Here is a 12,870-nt window from a genome sequence, read left to right as displayed (position 1 = left end):
TCAAAGTGGTTTGATCAACCAGAGCTAAATACCTGGATTTTTGGATATCCTTGAAATGACAAAGCTGCTTTTTTTCCTCTTGACTTCTTGATTTTGAAGTTTTTGTTTGAAAGATGCCACATTGTAATGTTTGGGGTTTTAATCCCCCCAGGCCCACATTTTTTTTAAGGAAGGTCTTTCTTAGGATTTCCTAAGAGCTACCTAAGTCTACAGTTAAATCAAAGTGTTAACATTGTGAACTTTAAGGTCTCTGTGTTGCTTCTGTTTCTTCTGGAGACCTCTCATTAATTAAACCAAGAAAGGGAAAACTCCTGCTGAGCTCATTTTAAGCCGTGCTGGGTGGTCTGCCCTGGAGCCCTGTGCAGGAGAGTCCCACACATTCAGTCCTGCTGCCCACGTGCCACTTGCCAGCTGATTTTTTGCAGCGCATGGAGCTTGAGGCTTGGCTTTCACACACAAGTGTGCTGCCATGGCTAAGGAGGCTCCAGCAGCCAACAAATTAAGATGTATATATAAAGATATATATATCAAGCATGAAATTTGTAATTTGGTCCCCAGCCATATTTGCATTTTGAAAAATGATTTATTGAAGGAATGCAATATTGAAATGATTCTAGTAGGAGCAGTACTAGCTGATAGCTAGCTAGAAATGTAATGTGAGAAATGCTGGGCCCCAATTCCAGTGTTTTCAGTTAAAATCCATGCTAGTAGTAAGATCAAGAGTCAGGGTCAGGAGTAGGCATGCAAAAACACTGACAGGCCTTGCTGTGACAGTCAACAGCAATGTAGGGGTGAGGGGAACTTCCCAGCTTCCTCTGCAGCAGTGTGTGCAGAAGCTTCTAAAAGTACAGACAGGGATTGCTGTGGTCCAGCTGTGAGTTTGTGCAGCTCTGCTGCTTCCAGACTCTGCTTGAGCTGAGTGAGTGTGTTTGGTAGAGGATATACTGACTTGAACACAGCAGCTGTCCCTGCAGCCTTCTGCCCGCTCCAGATGTGCAGGTTCCAGGAGACTTGTTCTTTGGCAGCTGTTGAACCAAAGTTGTAACTCTGGGCACAGTGTGATTTTATTTGGAGTTCTATCTTTCCCAGCACTGTTTCTAGTGTTGTGCAAGTTGGAGCTGAATCTGGGGTTATTTTGTGCACCAGCAGTTAAGCTTTAGCTCATGTTGCAAATTCATGATTGCCATACACAGGAAGCAGGAAAAAACAATTTATTGTTTGAAACAGCAGTAAAACCTCCATGCTCAAAAAAACCAAAACCACAACAGGAAGGATTGCAGTGATACATAACCATGTAAACACAGGTGAAACTGGTTAGACACAGATGCCATGAGTTTAAAAACAAATTCTAAGCAAAGTGAAGTACCAATGACAAGAGCTCTGTGAGACTGGGAACTGTGTTGCCTGACAGAGGATGCAAATTCCAGCACTCACAGGGATCAAAAAAAATTCCATAAAATTTTTTTTAATTATACAGACCACTCTGCATCTTGCTTGTAGGAGCACCCAAGATAAGAGTGCAATTATGAATGAGACAGGGACATGCTCTGTCTGTGCCTTGGCTGTGGGCTGAGGCCTGGCTCCTGGGCTGGACACTCTCCAGCCCTTCCTAAAGTGTGTTGGGCAGCTGCCTGCACCTCAGTGTGCTGCCTGGACAATGTGCTCCTGTACCCACGAGATCACGTGCACACTGCTCCACTTTAAAATCATTTTAACTTTTTAACTTTTAAAGAAATTTTAACATCTAAAACCATTTTAACTTTTAACTGATTCTGAAGAATGAGAAAGCTGCTTATCAGTGCTTGTAACTATGACCTGCAATGAAGATCTTATTTCTGTACTTCTGTATCACCTGTGGATGCAAACAATGACTCTACCAATGCTTGTGCTGCCTGTAACTTATGTGAATGGAAGAGATGAGTTGAGCCAAATGCTCTTGTGATCTTCTACATGTGTGTTACCCACTGGCAGGTACTAGAGACGAATATTTTGGTAAGAGCCAGGTGGCCACAAATGTCAATATAAGGAGTAGTAATCTTAAAGCAATAATGGAGATGCAGAACTCATCACATGCAGATCTGTCCCACTCTGGACGCCACCTGGAATCCTCTGTAAACAGAACAATTCACCGTTTTCAAGTATAACTGCAACAAAGGCAACAAACGGAAACAATAATTCCAGTGATACTTACCAATGACTTTGTCACGGTCTGCATTTCCTGGAGAGAGAAAAGAAGTAAATATAAGCACACTTATAATTTAGAAATAATTTGACTCTAACCAAAAGGGAATGAAATGTGACCATCACAATGGGCTTATAAATACAGCTGATGTGTTTCTTCTCAGGAAGAAGCAAAGACCCGCTGGCTCCAGGAGAGCCCTGCAGTGACTCTCAGGACTCTGCTGAGGAGTGTTTATCACACTTTTTTGACTTCTACTGCCAGGGGCTGGTGTAGACAGGACTCCCTCTGGATGCTCCCCAAGATCACTTTGACTTTTGCCCTGTGCCCTGTGTTTTGAGAGCCTGCAACTAACATTGAACAGCCCTGAGAATCCAGGACTCCCTTACATTCCTTAGGTACTGGTGTTTTAACGGGATCCTCCCACTCGTTTAGTTCACTAATGGACGGGTGATAGGGGAAAGTGTAACCATATCCTCAGTTCCCTGCAGGCCAATGGCCACAGCACAGTGCCTTGTCTTTATGGAAATTCCAGGTCTCCTTCCCTCCTGACTCCATGCAGCCATTACAAAGCCAAGTGCAGGTATATCAGGAAGGCTCACAGACTTGGACTGAGCACTGCATCTCCATGAAGGCTCTTGCATGTCAGCCTTGCTCTTTCCCAGTGCTTAGGGGAAAGCAGATGGCCTGGCTGATGTTCACTGGAGTGAGCACCTTTGGCAGTGCCATGGCTGCTCTCCCTACCCGCAGTGGCATGGCAGGGGCAAAGCTTGCTTGGACCTGCACCAGCTCAAGCCACAGCTCACACATCAGGTAATCACCTGCTACCCACAGGAAAGGACAGGTATCCATCTCATTCCCTACTTTCTGTTTCTGCAAGCAGTAATTTCTGGCACAGATAATAACACCTTAAACTGCAACCACTGTATCTCCTGTAACACACCCTCCAGCACCTGAAGAGCAGATCCCATGCCATGACTCCCCAGGGTAGAAAATAGGCTCCTTCTGCCATCCTCCCCTCTCTTTGTGCATCACTACCCACTTGGTTTCTGACTGCAGTTTTCCAGCCTAAATTTAGGAACAGGAGAGTGCTATTCCTGCCTCCTGCTGGTATCTTTTGTGTGCTTTTTGCCTTCCTACATGTGCCTGGGGAGGATGTCTGGTTGTCTTCTACTTACGACACAGCTGGTCGACACACTGGTCACCACCACACTCGCTGCACGCTGCTCCTGTCTTGTATGGGCGCACGGGGAAATTTCCACTGTGAAGGAAAATAACACTGCTCTCAAAATATCCCTTGGGAAGACATTAATTCCTACTGTTAATTAGGTTTTTAACCTGAGTTTTGATTCACTTGTGTTGATAGAGAGATGGTTTTTTTCAAGAGTCCTGTCTGAGTGCCCTGGGCCCAAGACATACAGTGAAACAGAAGAGATTAAGTGTAATTGGACACCCTCTTGTTTAGGAACCCAGCGACAGCAGTATTGCATGCCTGGGAATTAAAGCAGTCTCAGAGTTGGGTAATTTGTGTCTGTGGAGACTCTGGACTCTCACAGCTGGCTCTGGCTGTGGAAACAAAAGCAGGTTCAGTTACTGTGTATGTATGTGTATATTCAGCCTTGAAGACGGATGCTCTGGTGTTGGACAATCTCTCATAGGTGGTGATTCCATCCATTTGTTGGTTAATATTTTAGGAGTGATGTAGGTCTCTCTCCTGATCCTTCCCTCTGCCAGTGGTATGAGTGGGACCAACTACCTCTGCCTAGGCTGATACTGTACCAAGCACAGCTCAATGCTTTGCTCAAAGCATGGCCAAAGCGAGACTTACACCATGCCTCAAACTGCCCATGAACACAGAGAGAGATTTTGCAAGAATGAAATCTCGGCAGTGAGATGAAACTTTGTGGTAAAATCTCATTACTTTTCAGCAAGGTGAGGCTTTCATTGCTTGGTCTAAGCTGAGGAGTACATTCACTTGAAAAAACTGTGTATACATCTTGCCTGGGCCCTTGGCAGAGCTGAAACAAAGAAATGAAGCTTCTGCTTCTCAAAATCAACAGCTGGATGTGACATTACTCCATTTGTTAACATGCAATTGACCATTTGTGGTGTCCTCACACAGCAGGGAAGGGCTCAGCTTTAAAGCCCTCTCTGGAGTGCCTTGCCTCTCCAGAGAGCCCCCTGCCTGCTTTGCTGGGGCTGGTGAAGGGACCACTCCTCTTCCCCATGCCAAAACAGTATAGTGGGATTTTAACCTTCTGCACATCTGGATGTGGGGCTTCTGGGGAGAGCAGCAGCTGTGTCGTTTCAAGGTAACTATCAGGGGTACATATTCTTCCAAGGATGACGCATGGGCAAAAGGAATGCCAAATTTGCTTCAGTTGAAGGGCTGCCTGGCCTTGGGCCAACATGGTATGCATGTAAGGCTTTTAAAGCTGCCTTTATACCGTGGTGATATAGCTGGAGAAGAGAACAATACATCCATCCTAGCTTGATATCCACATGATATCAAGCTAGGATGATATGCACATGAAGGACCTCTGGATCAAATTTTATCTTGAGCAGCCCCAGCCTTCTAAGCAGCCCTCAGCTGCCAGCTGCCAGCACTGCACACTTCAGTGTTTATCCAAGCCATTGACTTAGGGGCATAATTCTTCAGGCACATGTGGGAATATCTTCAGACTTTGGGCTCGCACTTTAGCAACTGTCTGGGGCCATCTTGGCTATCAGGAGCGAGGGATTAACTTTCAGATGATCACATCAGTATTTTCATGTCAACATCTTATGTTTAATCCTTTCTTTTAGTCCCACTACTTTTTGTTTCCAATACATACCCCTCATTTAGGAAAAAAAAAAAATAAAGCTGGTTGGACAAAGGTGTACCTTCTCTCTATTTTGAAGACTATTTCCTCCCACAAAAAACAAGACTAAATGGACTGATCTAATAAATTTTCATGTTGTGGAAGGGAAGGGGTAGGACCCAAACCCTGTGAAATAGTGGTAACAAAAAACCTTACGGCGGCCCATAGTTGCAGACGAAGTGTGCTGCATTGCGTATGGAGATGAGTGCCACCTTGGGACAGAAATGGACTGCACAACCAACCTTGTAGCTTGTAGCCCAAACTACCTGCAAAGACAGATGGATACACTGGTGAGAAAGGCTTTGAGTCAGCACCTGAAGACTTAGGAGAACACCTGCTCTCTTGTTTTATCACATACAAATGGGACAAGGACGACTTTAGGCAGGCTTCATGGGAAAAACCAGCAGTAATGGATCTCAAAATCATAGTTGTTTCTGAAAAAAGACTGATTATTTTACCCAATTCACCATGTATTTGTTAAAACTATGCAGAAAGAAGACACAACTGGCTGTAACAGGTTTTTTTTCCTTTCTTGCAAAGGAGAAAGGTGAAGTTCACCTCCTTTGCTTCAAACTAATCCATTAACTTTTTGTCTTTCCTGCTTGGGAGCTGAGTTTACACCTGTGTAGAAAAGGCTGCATGATCTGCTACAGCTCTTATGAAGTCTGGCTGCCCCTTTACTAAATCCTGTGGGGACACAAAGCAAATTTCCAGAAGGCACTGGTGTTTTGGGAGGAGGATTGTGTCTGGCCTGCAGTCCAGCCTTTTAACATCAAGGCCAACTAAAATAATCTAGAGGCAAGGCCATTATTTTACTTACTAATCCTCCCTCTACTAGCAGCTTTTCTGTGGGATCCAGCTTTCTATCAGAGTGCAGCTAAATGCTGCAGTCCTGAAAAAGTAACTCCCATGACAGCAGCAGAGGGCAGACAAGGGCACAGCAGTACTTGAGGGTGATAAAACAGCAGTGATGACTGACCTCATGAGCAATACAGAAGGATCCTGGTGACTCAGAACATAAGTACATTTGTGTTTCCACTGATTTAAATGGGAGGTCTGGCCCTTACTGTTTATGGCTGTTTGGTACCAACTCTGGGAAGAGGGGACAATCCTCAGGATCTTGAGGGTCTTCTCAGTGCAGTGGCAGAGCAGAGGTTACTCTTGGCACTAGCCATAGATAACTTCATTCCTGTGAACTGTGAAGGACTGAATAAAAGGACCTTCCCTATCCCAGGAGGCCACTGACTGAGCAGTGATTTGTGGCAACTGCAGTGACTGTGCCCAGGGAAAATTCTCCTCACCACAGTTGGGAAGAAGAGGAATGATGACTTCCCCGACAGTAAAGACCTAAGGATGCCTCCTGAGGCTGCTGAATATACATCTTTTAGCTACAGCCATTATCACTGCTAACTCCAAATGAGAATAATCTTATTTTTTTATTCTACCCCCATGAAACTGCATGGGCCACTCCTCTATGGCCACCATGTGCTTTAGTGTCAGGTAAGATGTGCTCATTGCAGTTTCCAGGTGCTGGCTCTTGCAATGTCCTTGAGAGCAGCACATTCACCTCTCACAGCTCCTGCATCCAAGTTATCTTCTCTGCACACAAGTTCAGAAAGCCCACCAGCTTCACCTCATCTACTCAAGTCCTAAATGCATATATGTATCTCTGCAAAAAATATTAAATAGCCTTAGGTCAAAATTTAACCCTAGAGCTGCTGCTGCAAGCTGTCCTGCTTTCCTATAGCTGTGGGTAGTGATTGCAGGTTGCAAGGCAGCGGCAGTCCTTTTCCTCACTTTGCCTACTTCCTTTGGGAATAGCAGTTGGACAAAGTGTGCACATGATGTTTGCAGAACTGCAGACATCTCTTTTCACGATGGTACTTCTCCAGCCCTTAGCAGTTGCCTTAGTCTGCCTGACAGAGCTGAGACCTCATTCCACTCATGCACTGCAGTCCACAGCCACTGCCATTGCCTGTTTTATCATCACTGCTTAGCTAATCCGACTGCTTGACGGCTGCACTATTTTCTTCCAAAAAAACCCCCATACTGCTACATTTGGAGTAATAACACAGTGACTCTTTTCCTCCCATAAATGAGACCATAAGAACATCTTGTGCACACAGACACAGAGTAAGACTACAGAACCTGGAAAAGTTCACTGAATCTTCAACAGAAAGGTTTTGTATCAAAATGGCAAAGCTGGTTCATGGTTTAAATGGAGAAATGCAAAGCCTACCTGTGTGTAGTGGCCACATACTTTATCACATTTATTGGTGTCATAGTCGTAGAATTCGACCTCGTGGAACCAAGAGGCAAGGGCTGTTTTCACACTAAAGACAGAAACTGAGCCTGTCCAGATGTTTTCTCCAGCAGAAGCAAATCTGGGATGAACTTTCCCTCGCTCTCCGAGGTGTATATTATGTTTAAATATGCATTTCTTTGCCCAAGCTTTTGCAGTCTTTGCCAAATCTGGATCCCAAGTCTGCAAAATAAAGACAACTAAAGATCACATTGTTATATTAGCAGTTCAGGAATTCAGAGCAGCTCTCAGGAAAAGCTGGGTTTCAACAGTGTAGATGCTTTTGGTCCATTCATTTTTTGCTTCTGTTGAGACTTACAGAGCTACATGGTTGATCAGCTTGTAGGTTTGTTTCTCATTTGAACTTAAACTGCTGATTAAGCTTGAGGAAATTTTTGGGGTGGTGTATGATCTTGGCTGACTGGCTTGTTGGACACCAAAAGCTGTGTATCACTCAAATACAGTGTTCGTGGCACAATGAGCATTTCAAGGCTGTGCTTGCCATGTCATAACATTAATTTAAATTAAACTGAATCTCACATGGAATCTGGAAAATGAGGGTTATGGTTATGCTTACCATATCAGTAATGCAAAAGTCTTGTAACCTCATGTTTGCTTAAGGCCATGGCTTGTAGGTCAGTTCACAAGCACACTGGGATTCTGGGGACAGTTTAAACTCAACCCTTTGGTGAGCATCATTGTGTTTGGTGGCTTGAAACATTAGTGCTGAATTCATATTTGTGGAATGACTCATTCACTTGCTATTCAGTTTTAGAGAAAGTGGCTATTTAAGAACTGAGTTATGTAAATGTCTTTTGTTTGCACTGGAGGTGGTGTCTGCTCTTGCTGGGTTTTCTTGTGCACACACCTTGATTGAGCAATTACAGCATTGTAGCTCCTGGTAGATACTGTACCATAAGTATATGCTTGTAGTCCTACTTATATTTTGTATTACATAAATGAAGTTGTCCAGCACTGAATTATTTTGAACTGCAGGGTTTTTTTTTTAATAAACTATTTATTTGTCCTCTTCTGAATTAATTAAAATAGCTTACATGCTTCTGTAAATGATGGAAACACTAGGAAATTGTTTTGAATGGCTCAGAAATGAGGAAGGAAAAGGTGTATTTTACAATATACCTTTTTGTAGATTTTTTGTTAGAATCTAACAAAGGTAGGTTGTTACATTTTATGCCAGTGTTTTACCTAGGTAACCTTTTTTGTACCATAGCAAAGTCTGAAATAGTGTGCATTGTTTATGCTACCAATTAGTAATTAAAAACCACAAGATCATGCCAAAATGCATCTACAGAGATTTGAAAATATTTTTAAACCTATGTCTTCCATTTCTTCCTTTGCCTATGTTTGTGGAGGGTGTATTTTCCCATTGTGGTGTGGTGGACACCAGCCAGATGCCCACCAAAGTCACACAGCTGGGCAGGGGAGAGAAAATTCAACCAAAGGCTTCTGGATTGAGATAAGATTTCAATTACTTTATGGGCAAAACAGATTCAGCTTGAGGAAATTAATCATATTTATTACAATTATTATTACAATTTGAAACACCTTCCTCCCACTTCTCCCTTCTTCCAGGATATAACTTCAGTCCTGATTTTCCACTCCCTCCTCCCCTCCAGCAGCACATGGGGACACAAATTGGGGATTATGCTCTGTTCATCAAACATTGTCTCTGCTGCTCCCTCCTCCTCAGGGGGAGGACTCCTCACACTCTTCTCCTGCTCCAGAGGGTTCCTCCAACAGTCCCCAGGCTGCAGTTGGATCTCTGTTTCTCCATGGACCTCCACAGAGCAGAGGGTCACATCCTGCCTTTCCATGGGCTGCACCAGGAGCTGCAGGGAAATCTCTGCTCCAGTGCCTGGAGCACCTCCTGCTCCTCCCTCTGCACTGACCTGGGTTTCTGCAGAGCTGCTCCTCTCACGTTCTTACTCTTCTCTGGCTGTAATCACCTGTGCACAGTCTTTCCCCTTCTTGAATGTATTATCCTATAGCCACTACCACTGTAGCTGACAGATTTGGCCTTGGCCAGCAGGGGGGAAATGGCTCTGTGGGACATGTGGGAAGCTTCTGGCAGCTTCTCACAGAAGCCACCCCTGTATGCCCCCTCCGCTTCCACAACCTGTCAGTGCAAACCAAATACACTCACAAAACTAGGACTTAATTATTTAAGATGGGCACTCAGTGTACCAAGTATTGCATTTGGGGCAGGGAGTCTTATTTCAAGTGAGAGGTTGGTACTTCCTTAGATACTTTGCAGGACTGGAAGATAACTCTGATAGTTAAGAGAGAAGCTTCATTTTACATTTTGTCAAGGCTCTGAGATGATTATGATGGAAGGTGTGTGACTGTGGGGAGATGCACCTTAGCACTTCATGGTCTCTTTTTTTCCACATTCTGCTTTTTAAGTGTCTATGCACCTCCTCTCCTTCATCCTATAGTAATCATGAGTTTAAATTTTGATAAATGTATGCATAATACTAAGTTTAAGGTTGCATAGTAAGTTTGAATATACTTTCCATTTTGTATGAATGCTTAAACTGGCTGACAGATGAAAAGCAGTGTACAGAAATGTTCACAATGATCTTTAGTTTAACTCCTTATTTGCTTATAATACTGCACTTAAACAGAAAGACTGGACTAAATGGCATGGGAAGAAAATGCACAGGACAGGGAGATTTGCAAATAGATATCGCTGCTGTTTGAGGAAACAATACTTTTTTCCTCCTCATGAATTGCTTCTCAGTTTTCATTTTATAACAAGCTGCTTGCTGACTTAAGGAGGAAAAGTTTAATGTGTAATATGTGAAAAGTGATGGAAAGCAGCACTAATTCAAAGGAGACCTTTGTGAAGCCCTGATGAAAGTGGTGAGACTGCTGTTTTTGAGGAGCCTTAGAACAGAACTAAGTGCTTTGGGTGAATGAGCAAGAGCTCACACTTGTCAGGTAAAAAAATTTTAGATCAACACTCTCAATTTATAATACATCTATTACAAGTGTCAATGGTTGAGCTTTGTTACTTACAATTAAAGGAGTTTCCACTCTGCATTTTCTTTTAAAAACTACTTTTCCAAAAAATGGGAATGCCCTGAATTTAGTCTTAATTTTTACATATCTAAGTGGACAGCTACCTCCAGCAAAAAAGCAGTTTCCTGTGAAATAAAAGGACCATCTTATTTTCTGCCTTTTTGTAGTGCCAAATGCCACTCAAGATACTGGTTTCAATTCCACTGCTTTTCCTTTTGTAATAGATTTTATCAGGTATTGCACTGCTGTCTTCACATTAAATAGTTCACAGGAGAGGTCATATTTAAGACTAGGGGTTTTGCAGTGTTTTGAAAGAAACTTACCATGATTCAGTTTCCGTTTTAGATGCAATTTATTTGTCTCTTTCTTATGATGCCCTTTTTTTTCAGGTTTCAGCTTTTTAATTTTTCAAAAGAAGAAATTAAGCACAATTTAAAAATACGAACACTGCACTTTTAACACATCCTAACAATATTTCGTTTGTTTAGGGCCAGTAAAGCAATGTAGAAAACAAAGATTACAAATCAACATGTTTTGAGAGTCAGGATGCACAGCTAAGGAGAGCTGATGTAAAAGATTCATCTAGAGGAGAAACTAAGTAAGTTTCCGGTCATGCTTGCCATTCAAGTTTGATTGCTGTGCAGCTACTGCTCCCAAATGGGGCACTTATCTTTCAGTGTCTTATAACCAGAAACGGGAAATTATTTATTTATTTTTTTACTTCAGTGGGAGTGTTGCTAATTACAGCTGTGGTTATGTCCTCTTCTGGTGGTTACCATGAGAGATAATAAGAAAGCGGGGCGAAAAGGGAGCTCAGAATTAGGCCAGTGGTTGTGGCCCACTGAAAGGCAGCTGTGTTTTGCATGGTAGCTGCAGCTGTTGCTCCTGAGGTGCCTGGGGAGCAGAGCCCTGGGGACACCATTGTCTCCAGCACTCGATCCTGCTGCTCTTCGGCTTCCCTGCAGGCCCAGCGCCTCGGAACCGCCGCGCTGCTGGCCCAGTCCGTGAGAGCCTCGCAGAGAATGCTCGGGGAAAGCTCAGGGAAAGAAAGCTCTCCAGCGCTGTTTGGCAACAGGATCTGCCCTCGCCGACTGGAGCATGAAAGCTGTACAGGCTCGGATGTGCACAAAGCCCCAGCTCCGGCTGCCGAGCTGCGTGTGGCGCCTCGCAACCAGAGGCTCCTCACACGCAGCACCGCCCGCCTGAGGGCTGGGAGCCTGCGCTTCCAAAGGGCAACTTCAGGCAAACTCTGCACATACATAGAGCTTCTTCTCTGCTTTAAAAAACAGTCGGTCTTATGACCCCAAGTTTTTGTGGGGTTGTTTTCTGATTTTTTTTTTTTTTTTTTTTTTGCATTTGATCACAAAAGCAATCTTTGAGAATCATAAGCAGCATCGCAATGCTACAAATTTGTACATAAGTCATGAAAATTCCCTTACCATGTAGAGCATGTTGCTGGCTGCAGGATCCACTTTCGCCCGCAATGTGTTATGGGTTTGCACACAATCCCGAATAAACGTCGGATCCCGAGGATTAGGCAATGTCGACGGTCCATAAGAATCAGAGGAGTAACAAAAGAGTAGCAAAGCCAGCACACAAGCAGAAAATCTGCTTGTCATTGAGAAAGGGAGCAGAAGAGAGCCGGCGCGAGCAGAAAGTCACCAGAGCGGCGCTAGGGGCACGCCGGGCACCGGCGGTCCCGAGCTGGCGGTGCTGAAACGCGCCCGCCCCGCGCCGCGCGCGGTCAGCGCGGCGAGCCCCGCTCGGCTGAGGGCGGGGCCGGGCCTGCCCTCACGGCGGGGCGAGGCTGCGGGGCGAGGCCGCGGGGCTCCGGGCTCGGACGGGGCGAGCAGCCCGGGGTGCAGGTGCTGTGTGAGAGCACCCTGCCCCTGCTCCTGCTCTCAACTCGCTGTACACGCCGCCGGCAGAAGTATCACTGGCGGTCCTGCCCCCGCAGGGCCAGCGCTGAAGTCAGTTCATTTCTGCGGTTTGGGCACAGGCAACCAGTTCCGTCACCAAACACTTGCTTGAGGCATACACTGCAATTGTCATTAGCCCTTTCCTTACAATCATGCTTCTCAACATCTGGTCTTCCGGCTTTAAAAGCAGAGTGTTTTAGCTGCACGGAGCGGTTTTAGCTCTACCAGCAGTATTTTGCTTGGAAGATCTGTGGGCTGGATTTACCTTAGCCATGGTAATTGAATACAAAATTAGTCACAGGAAAGGAGTCATATTTCAAGAACACTGCTATGAGAATGAGGAAATTAAGCAACAAGTTCACATCAGAGCGGTAGCAGGCTTCTCTTTTTTTTCTTCTTTCTTTAACTGTGGTGGGCAAGCATCTCTCCTGTCCTTGGGCTTCTTTGTTAGTATTTGTTTGGCCCCTGTAATCCTATTAATAGCAGTCATTATGTATTGCAGAAAAATTTTGGATAAATTTTCCTCTTTTCTTGAAATGAAACTAGATTCTGTTAACGCTGTTGCTT

The 12,870-nt window shown here is 44.4% G+C and overlaps 1 protein-coding gene across 1 annotated transcript; it reads right to left on the bottom strand.

Annotated features, from left to right (window-relative positions):
* Window positions 1-1,197: 1,197 nt before the first annotated feature.
* On the bottom strand, window positions 1,198-12,153 carry LOC306800946 (glioma pathogenesis-related protein 1-like). Its single transcript, XM_079303474.1, has 6 exons — window positions 11,824-12,153; window positions 7,280-7,525; window positions 5,197-5,306; window positions 3,358-3,440; window positions 2,192-2,218; window positions 1,198-2,109 (listed from the first exon to the last, which is right to left on the bottom strand). Exons 1-6 carry the CDS (start codon window positions 12,001-12,003, stop codon window positions 1,958-1,960), a joined length of 798 nt encoding a protein of 265 aa, XP_079159600.1. The 5' UTR covers window positions 12,004-12,153; the 3' UTR covers window positions 1,198-1,957.
* Between the last annotated feature and the right edge of the window lie 717 nt (window positions 12,154-12,870).

This window comes from Erithacus rubecula (assembly GCF_903797595.1).
Source record: "Erithacus rubecula genome assembly, chromosome: 4".
NCBI classification, from domain to species: domain Eukaryota; kingdom Metazoa; phylum Chordata; class Aves; order Passeriformes; family Muscicapidae; genus Erithacus; species Erithacus rubecula.
This window is presented reverse-complemented; position numbering and strand designations above follow the sequence as displayed.

Excerpts from the sequence above, each read along its gene's own strand:
- LOC306800946 (XM_079303474.1), bottom strand. The coding sequence starts at position 12,003 with ATGACAAGCAGATTTTCTGCTTGTGTGCTGGCTTTGCTACTCTTTTGT. Across the intron at positions 7,526-11,823 it reads CCAGCAACATGCTCTACATG|ACTTGGGATCCAGATTTGGC; the intron begins GTAAGGGAATTT and ends TTTATTTTGCAG. Across the intron at positions 3,441-5,196 it reads GTCTGCAACTATGGGCCGCC|TGGAAATTTCCCCGTGCGCC; the intron begins GTAAGGTTTTTT and ends TTTCCTTCACAG.